Source organism: Candoia aspera, chromosome 1, assembly GCF_035149785.1.
Source record: "Candoia aspera isolate rCanAsp1 chromosome 1, rCanAsp1.hap2, whole genome shotgun sequence".
NCBI classification, from domain to species: domain Eukaryota; kingdom Metazoa; phylum Chordata; class Lepidosauria; order Squamata; family Boidae; genus Candoia; species Candoia aspera.
Window position 1 is genome coordinate 160,046,356 of NC_086153.1, and position 13,656 is coordinate 160,060,011.

The 13,656-nt window shown below is 37.3% G+C and overlaps 1 protein-coding gene across 3 annotated transcripts in view; it reads right to left on the reverse strand.

Moving 5' to 3' along the window:
- Window positions 1-1,815: 1,815 nt before the first annotated feature.
- The window catches only part of AFTPH (aftiphilin), a 44,086-nt gene continuing 32,245 nt past the window's right edge, over window positions 1,816-13,656 (reverse strand). For 2 of the 3 annotated variants that reach the window (XM_063316759.1, XM_063316749.1), the window contains one exon: window positions 1,816-2,949. In XM_063316759.1, the coding sequence (XP_063172829.1) occupies window positions 2,805-2,949 (145 nt within the window). In that variant the 3' untranslated portion in view covers window positions 1,816-2,804. The remainder of the gene's footprint in view (window positions 2,950-13,656) is intronic. The other variant, XR_010068816.1, reaches the window with a different exon arrangement.

Below are 13,656 nucleotides of genomic sequence, written 5' to 3' on the forward strand. Positions count from 1 at the left end.
CAGGTACATTCAATTACTTCTATGTACCTTTTCTTCTGTCAGATCAGATTCCAGCAATTTTGGAAAATGGGAAAGTTTTCTGCTGCTTCTATACTTCATGGTATGCTTAATCCAACCCAATCAGCTTGCAAATTACTTTGCATCTGGTAACTCTTCATGATGGCTGACTAGCTTGCTGATTTTAAGTTGGTGCTGTCTTTATTCTGCATGCTCACTATTTTATCTCATCTGCTAGCCTAAGGTTAATCATATTAAATCAAATCATGTAAAACCAAGGTGAGCCTTCAAAAAATTCAGTCCACTGAGGCATGAGAATTTTTAGACGCAGGAGCCATGAAAAACCTTATGTGATTAAAAGCCATGAGATACGGCTTTTAATTTATAAAACTTAAATTTATACCTGTTGTATCTAAGCAGGGTCTCCCTCTTCAAAGCTCACACAGCCAACATTTAGAGGTAGAAGACTCTGTCAAATGTTGTTCTTTCCTCCACCTTCTCCATTTATTTTTGTCTTCACATTCTCTCCATTCCATTTATGAAGAAATGTGTGAATTCTATTAGAAAGCAAACTGAAATTCTTAAAATTCCTGTCCCTGCATCTTTGCAGAGGTGGTGATCTCCTGGGTTTCATTGAGCTAAAACCTGCAGTCTAAGGCACTTTCCACTTATTTTCTCTCTGATGATGCTGAGTCCACCTTTGTGGATAGTAAAGAATGGAATATCAACTATCTACTGGAATTTTAGTATGTCTGACAAATCAGTGTTTCTGAATATGGGAAGACTGGTACTTAGAGATCATCATTTCCATACTTTACAACTACAAAGGTGGATGGAATCTCTAAAGTCATCTAGCTGATCTCATCTAGCTGAACCTTCAAATTGATTCAGAAAGCCCATTATCACAGCATGCTGTGCAAATTACTATCTAGGTTCTTCAGGAAAATCTTTAATGAAGTTGAATCGTCCACATTGCAAAGTAGTCCATTCATTGTCAAATGGATCATAACCTTCAGTAAATTCCTTCTAATGTTTATTTGAAATTCCTTTCCATATCATTTGACCTTACTGCTTCAGGCCCTACATTGTTGTTTGCTGTATTATCATATGATGTTGTCAACTCAGTGTTGACATGCAACGATTTCAACTCAATATTACTATGTGATATTTTTGTGTGGCTTCGAGTCAGTGTTGATTCCTGGTAACTGCATGGACCAGTCCATGCATTGACCAGTCTATGCAGTGACTCCATGGACTAGTTCTTGCAGTTTTCTTGGCAACATTTTAAAGAAATTGCCATTGCCTTTTTCCTAGGGCTGAGAGAAACTGACTGGCCCAAGGTCACCCATCTGGCTTTGTGTCTAAGGCAGGACTAGAACTTCCAGTTTTCTGCCTTCTAGCCTGGTGCCTTAACCACTATACCAAATTGGCTCTCTACTATATAATACTTGCCTCATATTTCCTATTTTCCATATCTCTTTATACATTTACCTGTAGTTCTTCAATGTATCTGTCTGAGAAAATTAAGCAAAGCACTGAGATTATCCTTAAACTTCCTAACTAAGAAGGGACTGCTTAGCTAAGGTTCGAAAAGCTTTAGTTCTATATAGGCTGCTGTCCTGCATAAGAAGGAAACCATTTTCACATATCAACAGGAAGCAAAAGTATATTCCTTTTAAAATTAATAGTGTATGTTTTGTAGAATTGTGTGGTAAGAAGCCATTTAAATATGCATTTTCTTTTCACGTGTGAAAAAAAGGAATCTTCGGTTCTGCCTTTAGCAGTACTGAAAGCATAAAGAGAACATCACTACACGCATTAACAGACTATATAACTTTATTTGTTTATTTTGATTAGGCTAAGAGAAATTTGTACACTGAAATTTCAAAAAGACCTCAGGCATGCACATGAACTTTGTTAGAGGTTGTTCTACATAGCATTCTCTTTTTTTCCATAGGAATTTTCCCAAACATTTACAACCCATAGTTTTTTTCTGTACATACAGCCTAAACCATAGCAACCTATGATTATGTCAAATTTACACTGTGCAAAATCAAACATAAGAATAGTGGTACAACAACAAAAAAGTGTAACAGGTATATTTCATTGTAAGACATTCAGATAGTTTTGGTCCTTCCATCCCAAACCAAATTGATTACTACATAGATCACACCAATCACATGGCTAGGCAGTGATCTATTACTTTTCTAAAAGAACTGAAGTAAACTCCTTAAAAGATAATGTTAAGCCATATTACTAGAAGTCAGAAAACTAAAAATCAGCCATCAAATCCCTAAAAAGAAAAAGCCTCATTAGATGAAAAGGGCCTTCTGAAAAAACAAAACAACCCCCCCCCCCAAAAAACAAGAAGCCTAACCCATTTTTCAGAAAAGAATTTTCATCAAAGGTTAAGTGATTCATTCTGACCAAAACAAAACAAAACAAACAAACCTGGGGAATTTCATGAAGAGCAAAAACTGGATTTTTTCATTTTTAAAAAATGTTTATAAAGTTTTATAAGAAGGACACAACCAGTGTATTCCACAAAGACAAATGTTTACACCCCAGCACACAGAAAAAAGGATGTCTTCAAAAAAGGTGCAATCCTCCCCAATTATTTACATTTTTTCTAATATAAATCCAGGGCTCCAGTATGTAAATAAATATACATTACTATGTATATCTTTCTAGTGCTGCTTACCAACAAATCACCTGAACTTGGATTTTTAATTAAAGCGAGATAATTTGTAGGTCACAGAAAAGAGCTAGGGGAAAAATCAATAGAAACTGTCCAATCCATTTCACTTTTAGTCTACCTTGCCTTGGCAAATTGTTGAAGGTGTCAACGTAGCTGGGAACATCAACACCTTGGCATGCATGAAAGATAAGTCAGGAAGGCTAGAAATCACCTTGGCAGCTTCGTTGCTGAGTTGTTCTTCCTTTTGGGGTTTTCTGTTAAAAAAAAAAGGTTGAAGACAAATTACTTAATATAACTAGAGACATTTACAGAAGGAAGTTATTCAGAGAAAATGTTTCCATTGACAAGTTCTATTTGCAGCACTGTTCAGTGGGGCAAAGCCCACTGCTGGTACTGCAACGAGAAAATGATTGGCTCCTCGCACACCACCTTTTGAATACATTCAGGACTTTGTCCTGTTAGGTTGATCCTATGCATAGAAGTAAAGCCTGTGCAAGAGGGTCAATCCCAGTTTAACTTTAAATAGCTTTGGCATCCACGTACAAAAATCTAAAATTGTTCTGATGGCTGGTATTTGATTCTTGCATTCTGATTTTAACATACATAAAGTCCTACATAAAGAATATGTAGAACTCGGTCAACATTTCCTCCATTGAAGATATGTTTGCAGAAGGGACTCCATCAACTGAGGATCCTAAGTTTTGAAAACCATCATTTATGTGGAAAGCCTTGTTTAGTGATGGTCTGGACTTACAGATAGTCTGGATAGCAGGGGCTCTCCGCTTCAAGCAATTTACAAGTGTAGGGCAACCAGAAAAAACATCTCCTTCCCTTTCCTATTCAGAGGAAATTATGGGTTGTGATTGGGGGACAGAGCTGAGGGGGACATCTCTTCCTTTCATGTAAATACAGCATTTCAAGTTCAGCTGTTGCCAAGCTTGCTAACAAGATCATTCTCTTGTCCTACCAAGTCAGTCATATGACAGCTTTCTGCTGTTCAAATGGAACTGCATGAAGACCAAGCAGTCTGCTTACACTCATTCTTAATTTTAAATTTGTTTCCAGCTATCACATGCCTCACTAAACCCAGAGAGACCTTAAATTTCCTTTTGGAATTGATGTCTCCTTGTAGTACAGCATGCAAAGGAATGTCTACAGGCACATGATATGAGGCTGTGATGGGGATGGGGGTGGGAAGAGAGCACAGTGCACAGATAACTGAAGAGAAGGGCTGATCTCAAGTTTGCCATTCTCTGCTGCTCATCATTCTGATCAGAAGGAGCTGTTGGCAAACAGCCAGGCAGACAAAAGTATGAATATTCTTAAACTATTGTTCCTTCAAGTGAAAAACACCTAAGTATAACCACATGTTGTGATCTTGGGCAGATACAAGTTCCTCCAGGTTATCTCAACATACACAACTGTACAATGTCCACAAGTACGTGCAAAAGATCCATCAATCTGCTTAGTTTAACCCCAAATACATACATTTACTTAAGTACTATGAAATTTCTATAGTGGCAATTTATGTCTGCATACTGTGCTGATGAAAGAGTTAGCACTCCTCTTAACAGGTAGTCCTCGACTTATGACCATTCATTTAGCAACTGTTCCAAGTTACAACGGCACTGAAAAAAGTGACTTGTGACAGGTCCTCTCACTTACTACTGTCACAGTGTCCCTGCAGTCATATGATCAAAATTCAGGCGCTTGGCAACCAGCATGTATTTATGACAGCTGCAACGTCCCAGGGTCATGTGATCACCATTTGCGACCTTCCTGGCCAGCTTCCGACAAGCAAAGTCAATGGGGAAGCCAGATTTGCTTAATGACTATGGCAAAAACGTCATAAAATTGGGCATGACTCACTTAATGACTGCCTCTCTTAGTGATGGAAGTTCTGGTCTCAATTGTGGTTTTAAGTCGAGGACTACCTGTATGTTGATAAGAACAGAATTCTTTCAAGTGGCAGCATAGAAGTTTAAATATATTCCTGTTTGTTTAAAGCTATTTGCAGAGCCAAAATCCCAATAATCTTCCTCCTGCTTAGATTTTTGCAGGAGGCAAGGTGACAAATACATCCGCTTTGTTCATAATGCTTTTTATTTTAGTGCTGGGGACTTCTTCATGAAGGCAGATTGTGATTTCCTGTACTAAGGCAAAGCATCTGTTAATATGAGTGGCTTTCAACCAACCGCATGCATACCACTGGTGGTCCACAGGCAGTCAGATGGGATGCAGGAAGTTTCAAATGAATAGGTTTATACTCCAACATTTTAGACTGCAGTGGGGAAAGAGGTATTTAAAATACCTTCCCTTGTGAAGAAAAAAATGCAGAAACAGAAAAGTAGCTAACTGTGAGGTACATGAGCACACACACCAACTGGAATGCAACCAGACTCGCAGATAAAAGTTGCTCCGAATACAGTACATTCCCTCATAAGAGGAAAAGGAGGAACTCCCTGTTGTGGGATTGGCTGGAAGAGGCCATCCCATCTACACTGAAGGATGGTCACACACTGTATGGTCCTGAATGACCTGAGCAGGCACCTATCCATGGCCTGTCCAGCTGCTTCCTTTGGAACCGCTCTTCCTTTGGTTGAAAATGACCATCAGATGATTACAGGACACTGCGATGTCCCTCTGGAACATCCTTCCCCCAGAGGTGAGGCAGGCCCCCTCGCTCCTGGACTCCCCAAGATTAAAGACCTGGTTTTGTCAGCAGGCTTGGAATGGGAGGGGGAATAGTTATACCTGGGGATGGTTGGCGCCCTAAGTGACTTTGAGGGGCCTGTTACACTCAGGGACTGATTAAAATCCTTTGCCACTTGGATTTTATTATATCTTTATTTATTGTATTGTTGTATTGGAATGGTTTCAATTTTTAACTTCATTTTATTGTAAACCACCCAGAGTCCCCCATGAGGTGGAGATGGGCGGTGAATAAATTTATAGGTAGATAGACAGCCAGCCAGCCAGCCAGCCAGCAAACTGGCTGCTGTGCTTGTGCTGGAAAAAAATGAAGTTTTGATTGTGGGTTTTGATGATAAGATGGTTTGTTTTGATAGAAATAATGTTAATATGGATTAATTAATGGTAAGAGAATATCCTTTTTAATTGTACTTATACCTGTATTGGAAGTAGTCGGAAGCTACCTTCTATTTCTATTTTCTATTTTCACTTTTATACTTTTTATATTTTTGTTGTTTATTCGTTTAGTTGCTTCCGACTCTTCGTGACTTCATGGACCAGCCCACGCCAGAGCTTCCTGTCGGTCGTCAACACCCCCAGCTCCCCCAGGGACGAGTCCATCACCTCTAGAATATCATCCATCCATCTTGCCCTTGGTCGGCCCCTCTTCCTTTTGCCCTCCACTCTCCCTAGCTCAGCATCTTCTCCAGGGTGTCCTGTCTTCTCATTATGTGGCCAAAGTATTTCAGTTTTGCCTTTAATATCATTCCCTCAAGTGAGTAGTCTGGCTTTGTTTCCTGGAGGATGGACTGGTTTGATCTTCTTGCAGTCCAAGGCACTCTCAGAATTTTCCTCCAACACCACAGTTCCAAAGCATCGATCTTCCTTCTCTCAGCCTTCCTTATGGTCCAGCTCTCGCAGCCATATCTTACTACGGGGAACACCACGGCTTTAACTATGCGGACCTTTGTTGTCAGCGTGATGTCTCTGCTCTTAACTATTTTATCGAGATTGGTCATTGCTCTTCTCCCGAGGATTAAGCGTCTTCTGATTTCCTGACTGCAGTCAGCATGGTTTTTCCAGCAGGGTCATAAGTCTGAACCATCACTAAACGAATGGTTGTTAAGCGAGGACTACCTGTACATTGCCACCCCTCCATCTCACAGCAATGGCCATCAGAGGGCCATTTCCTCTAGGCTCTACTGCTGGACTCCAATCTATTCTGCTGAAGATGCATGTTGAGGATCAAAAAACTATATAGTCTCATCTCCGAATATGACTTTTCTTGGATTTACAGCACGTCCAACCATCAGGTAAAAAGAAAATGGGAATAAACATAGGACACAGAGAGGGTGGGTGGGATGACGGGGAGCATTGTGTTTGTGTGGAGGGCATCTTTCAAAAACACAGTTGCATTAGCTGTTTTCTAACGCTGTTGATACGTGATTTTTTTTTCTGGGTAGTATTATTACTTGGGAGTGGGAACACTTTATGGGCATTTTAAAGATCTTTTTTATTTGCCTGCCAGTAACTTAAAAAGCAAAAGCAGTTATGTTAACTACGAGAAAGAAGACAAAAATCACTAATGAGCTAATACTTTTTAAAAAGTCAAATCAAGGTTTACAAAATAAGTTCTAGGTTTCCAAGAGCATTTCATCGCTCAAGATGAAGAGCAGAACAATGTAGTTGGTATTAAGTCGTGTTGCAGAGGCCTACAGTCTTCGATGGAGTGCAGAGAGGTCTGTAAGGCCTGAGAAACAGAATGCGTTTTGGGGAGTGAGAGGCACAAACAAAGAAGTGTGCAATGCCAGCATATTGCATAATCCCATTCCTACTTTTGTTCCTGGCCTACTGAAAGATATGTGCAGGGCTTTTGTAAAAGCTGCTGTAAGTGATAAATTTAATAATAAGTTGCTTGTAAATATGTAACTCTATTTTGCCTCCTTCATAAAATTCCATTCAGGTAATAAAAATATCAAAATAGTTGTTTTTAATTCTTTTGATCCAGTTTTTAATTTCCTCTCCAGTTTTATTATAGGTGCCAAGCACTTCCCTTGAATGACAAGTTTAACTCATTCAAAAGCTGGAATCTGGCCACAAAGTAACACAATTCCTTGTTTTTACCTATGTTTTTAAAGGACCAAGCAAGGTCACAACTTGTTTGATATAAATACAGTGATTCTCTTTTAAACCTGCAAACTTTGCAATAACCTACCTGCTCTAACCAGCCAGTGAACATCTTCATGTAATAGCTGTGGTAGGGATAGGGGAATCCTATTTCAACATATAAGATGGTAAGCAATCAAGAATGAAGAAAGCTGGATTCATGAAATAGATCGTTTTGTGAAGTCCTTGGTGCTCTCTGAGCCTTGTTGTTTTCTTGCAGATGTTTCAGTGCCAGACTAGGCAACATCTTCAGTGCAAAACACTGAATACACTTCGATTGGTATAGATCATTTTGTCAGCTGTTGCTCACACCTCATCTAATTTGGCATTTATTCTCTTGCTTGCCAACACTTTTGGGGGTATAATATAACACGTGCCTTGTACATTTGGTGTTACTCAATTTTTTTGATTAAACCTGCATGCCACCAGCAGGATGGATTTGATTTCAATCAAATTAATTTAAATTACTAATCAGGGAGATTTAATGATTTATATCTGTGCTTCTCAACCTTGGCAACGTTAAGATACGTGGAGTTCAACTCCCCAAGTCCACACATCTTAAAGCTGCCAAGGTTGAGAAACACTGATTTAAATCACAATTTCTTGACCAGTCAGGAACAACCTGTAAAAGTACTTTTAATATAGCCTAAATGCAATTTCTTCAATACTTAGAGAATGATATATTTTTATTTTTGGAATGTACATATCATGTAAACCAAATTAGCCAGATTCTTTTCAGTTTTTCATTAAAAAATAGGATGATAATCTTAGTGCCAAGTAAGCAGATACATACTTGTGATTTGTAGTTATTAATCATCATAGAGGTTTGGAGGATATTTTTGCCATGATTTGCAGTAGAACAACTATCACCCTTTTTTACATTTTACTACTGTTTTTACTAATGCTTGTTTCTTCTAGCTACTCTCTTCAATAAATAAAATGTTGATTATTTTAACAAAAAAAACATGCACATACATTTATATCTGTTTTATTAACAATGGCCCTATTCCCATGACAGATTTCACTGAGCAATAGGAAGTTAAGTGTGTATGAGAACATCAAAAAGAGATTAATTGACTCAGTCAACTAATCCCAGCAGAAGGGCAGCTGTTTGATTATCTGTGAAGCAAGACGGAGCACAATGGACTGTTTGGTACCCTGCATCAGTGACCTATTCCGATGGACCTTGGGGAACTAAAGCATGAAGGAATAGATGAAATGATCAGGGCTAAGATCCCAAGAGAGGGCTCAAGAGAAACCATCCTAGACCACAATGTGGTAATTCTGTTTTTGTTCAAATATCCTACATTAATTTGAGAAGCTTATCCAAAAGCTATGATCAGAGAAATCTAATGGTTCTCATAAAAAGAAGAGTGTCCCAGTTGGTTCCCTGAAGCTCTCATATTCAGACATGCTTCTTTCAAAACCTTCACAAAGCAGAAGCAGTTCTCAAAATAATGTTTCGTTCAGGACGCAAGGCCATACATACATTTCTTTGCACTTAATTATATTTTGTATGCACTTGACTGCCTTACCCAGAAGTATAGGCACTTCATTCAAATTCTACCAAATGTGGCCTCTTTTCCAGTGTGCTGTTTTAGTTAGCTAACAGGACAGTTCAGGACCAAAACTGAGGACAGCAGGGACAGGTTCTGCTCGCTTCTATCTTCCTGATCCCTTGTATTTATATTTAGACTTTTCCTCCTGGCCCAGATCTATCTCATCTTTTCAAATTCTCTATTCACAGATCTTTCTTGGTCAACATTCATGATTATTTCTTTAAACTATATCCATTTTTAACAAAACATTCTAGGAAAAGTTTAAAAATATTATTTAAATTTATAAATCTGATTTTTAATCCTATTTTAATTACAATCAATAATTTAATCACTGATTTTTAGTTATTCTACCTATCAGCCTCATTAATTGCACCATCATTACAAACTGAAACACCGTCTGACATTTTTGGCCCCTAAGAAATAATCCGGAGAAAAATATTCAGCACCAGCTGTTTCTTTTGCTCCACACAGTTTAAGAACTCTTCTTTAACTTTTTCTTTGTCCCAATCAAACAGATAACAGACAAGTAGCAGAGCTTTGTCAGCACTGTTGGTATATTTATCTAACTGAATACCATGCATCTCTTTAACATTAAAAAAAAAACTTGATGAGCATCTTTCCTCATCATAGTTATACGTTTTGAAATGGAAGTGTAAGAAGGAGGGAGTCTTCTCAGTTTTTTAAAGGTTTCATCGCCCAAAAGTTTTCAGATTGCATCCAACAAGCAAGACATAGTTACCTCTTTGCCAATGGTGAAATTTCTCTTTGACGCTAATAAAAAGATGTTTTTAACACACGCATTTCCAATTCCCATAATCTGAATTACTTTCTTTTGATCTCTCAATTTGCTCTTTTTTAAAACAAAAACCAGCTGAGGCATTCTGATACTGCTGATGGTTTCTTTCCAAAGGGCATTCAAATTCTGAAGGACAATAGCACTATTAGACAAAAAGAAATACACACACTGTGGCACGTTTTGTTGTTGCTGCTGCTGCTAGGTATGCAGTATTCTTGAGAAATAATTATATTCCCATCACTTGGTGACGGTACTATTCCCTCTGCAGCTTCATCTAACTTCTTTAAAAAGAAATGTAACTTTGACTGTTTTATTTACTTGGGTTGACAGAATACTGTACATCATGATACATCACTCTTACACACTGGTTAAGAGCAAACAAGTGAGTGAGTGACTGACAACGTGGCTATCACATCATTACATATATGCTGTGTTTCCAGACTACCACTGCTGTAGTAACAGATAGAATAACACTATTTTCTAGAATTTTCCAAAACCGTTATTGTAAAATATAGTATTTCGAATTTTACAAATGCTCATGGCATAGCAGAAAGTTCTACAATCTAATGCTGTCATGACTCCTCTTCCACAGTTTTTGAACCCTTCTCTTAGTGTTCCACCTCACCTATGTTCAGAACTTAGTCAGCTTCACCATATTAACAGCTTTTTTTTTTAAAGTTACTGTTTCCTAAAGCTTTTATTTGATACTGCGTTTTCAGACACGTGGCCAATGTCTTCAGTTTAGTAGCAATTTAAGCCAGACAGATATTCAAACATTTCTACAGGTAACATGACTCTGATCAAAACCAGCCAAGAAATGCCAGAGTATTAACAACTGGGTGAAAAGTCATCTGAGAAAGTCAAAACTGTATTTTCTGCTTAACACTGTTGTTCAGAAGGGCTGAAAACTACTTTTTAAAAAAATAATATTTGACTGTTAGCAGAAATTAAAGAAAAGAGACCTAAAGGATTTTTGATAAAGAATACTGAAGTCAGAACTAAAACTAATTAGGTCTATCAGCTGTAAAGTTTGTGTTGGAACTTTATTTTATTTTAGAACTAAAATACTAAGGACTGGAAAGGCTTTTTCTTATTTTTTCCCCAAACACATATTTATGCTCAGTTCTATAGCAAATAAGTATACATTCCATACAATTATTCAAAATTTAAAGGGCAATTCTGCCAAAGATAAGTTCTTCCAGGTAAATTTATGGTCTAATGATCACCATATATTTGCAGTGAGGTGTGTGTACCTCTCATGCGACCCCTAAATACAGAGAAAAGCTGGCATAAAATAATTACTTCCCAAACAGTTGTGTAGAACACACAAGGCTACAAAAACTGGATGTGCTGTCTATTAGTTCTGTGCTAAAATGCTGGGGGACAGTGGCCTGCATAATGTCATTAATCATCAGCTATAAAAGTAATTTATAAATTCCTTGGTTTTAAAAAAATACAAATAGCAGATTTGCTCAAGAGTATTCACACAAAAATTAACTAGAGCTCATATATTGGCTCTGTTTTTTTTAAAAACTTCCTAAATAATTTGTCAATTCAAATTTAAGAAGTACTCAAAATCTCTGGATGGGAAGAAGGCAAAGGATTGAAATATTTATTTATTTAGTTTATTTGTATGCTGCCCAATCCCAAAAAGTATGTCTCAGAATATCAGTTGCCTGGGAATAAACCCTACACATAAAAAATGACACAATGTGCTTCCTTTTGGCATAGATTTCATAATATTTTACACAAGGTAATTTGATATTTTGTTATTTAAATATATGTGATATATTTAGATTATTTATATTAGAATACATTTTGTTTTGGTAACACAATGTGTGTGTGTATGTATATGTGTATATACACACACACACAATTAAGTATTAAGAACAAATTAAAAAATAAGTTTATATACAGTATGTATTATGTATATAATATATATAAATTTATTTTTCTTACTTGTTCTTATGTTTTGTTGTTTTAAAGTGTTTTCTCTATATTTTCTTTAAAATTGCAATGAAATTTTAATAAAAATATTCTTCAAATCTGCTTTTTTCCCCAAAACTAAAAGCCCCCAAATCATGTTTTTTAATAGGAAATCCTTACAGCCCTTCATCATCTTCATTGTCCCTTTCTATCTTCACCAGCAGTTTTCCAAGTATAATGGTATATTGGTAGAAATCTTATTAACATAAGATTTTTTCCACTCTCTTCTTAAGGAACCTCAACATGCAATTTGCTGTTTTCACAGTAATGAGTCAATGCCGTCATTGAGCTATCCACTACAACCTGAAGAACCCTTTTTCTTCAGCTAGATCTAGTAACTGCATATATTGGTTAGGATCAGTAGTTTAATATTTAAGTCCTTTCAGTGGGTGTCCTCCAGATGTTATGATTTAGACCAGTGTTTTTCAAACTTGGCAACTTTAAGATGTGTGGATTTCAACTCCTAGAATTCCACAGCCAGCATTTAGGTTAGACCAAATGTATACTGTACAGGACATTCTACTTCCTACTGTGGAAAAAAAACCTCGTACAATACTGATACTTAGGAAGCCTGATTCTGCTGAGTATTTTAACTTATAATAAATTCCAGCAAATTATTCTCCTTTTCAGTCTGGTATTGAAGAATTAATCTCCTGTATCTCCCCTTTCTATCTCTTCTCTGCCCTTTTTCTATATGTGTGTGTGTGTATTTGTGTTTGAGATGTGTGTGTGTGGAGGGGAGAGGGATTCTGAGCCTGAGGGTTTGGCCTGCTTCTTGTTAATTGTTGCAAGGCACTTTGGGAGATAATAATTATCCCCCAAAACATAATAAAATGCACTAAACAGCATAATATGCCAAATATGGTTGGTGAAGTATTTTATTTCTACAATTTTAATCCAACCTTTCTGCCTTTATGGCAGTCCACAATGAAGCACAAAACGGAAAAAGCAAGCACTCTGCTATTTATCTTAGCAGAGCTGTTGTGTGCAAGAAACTGATTTTTAAGAAGGGCTGCTATACTTGCCCCCCTTCCACCCGAATAGTTAACAGTATAAAAGTGGGTGGGGAGGGAGAAAAGTTACCTAACATTTAGGTTGTAGAGCCAGTTTGGTGCAGTGGTCAAGGCCTCAGACTAAAAACCAGGAGACCTTGAGTTCTAGTCCTGCCTTAGGCACAAAGCCACTTTCTCTCAGCCCTGGTAAGGAGGCAATGGCAAACCACTTCTGAAAAACTTTGCCAAGAAAACTGCAGGGACTAGTCCAGACAATCTCTGAGAATCAGACACAGCTGAATGGATTTTTAAAAAAAGGTTTTAGCTACTGTAATGATTATGAAAACAAATTATGTTTCCTCTAAAGTGACATAAACATATTGGTATCTCTCATACATTCCTTTTGTAGAATGAGCAACACTGGCTTTATTTCATCACAGTTCCAAGCCAAATAGATCTGCAAATTATAAGGAATGCTGCTTTAAGATTTTTTTCCTCCTAATCCTTGAACATACAGAACTGCATTTTTTTCTCTTTCAGCATCATTTGTGATTTAAAAGATAAACATTAATTCAAAGTGAACATTTATTCACCAACTAGGAATTCTGGAAATGTGTATATTATTCCAGCTGCTCCTAAGCTACAGGAGGACAGTCTGCAAACTATTTCTGTGGGGCTTCCAATCTTCCTCCAACTTTTACTACAAGCAGGGGATAGCATCTAAAAAGTTTTAGCTCTACATAGCTGTTCAGTTGCAAACTTATGGGTTGG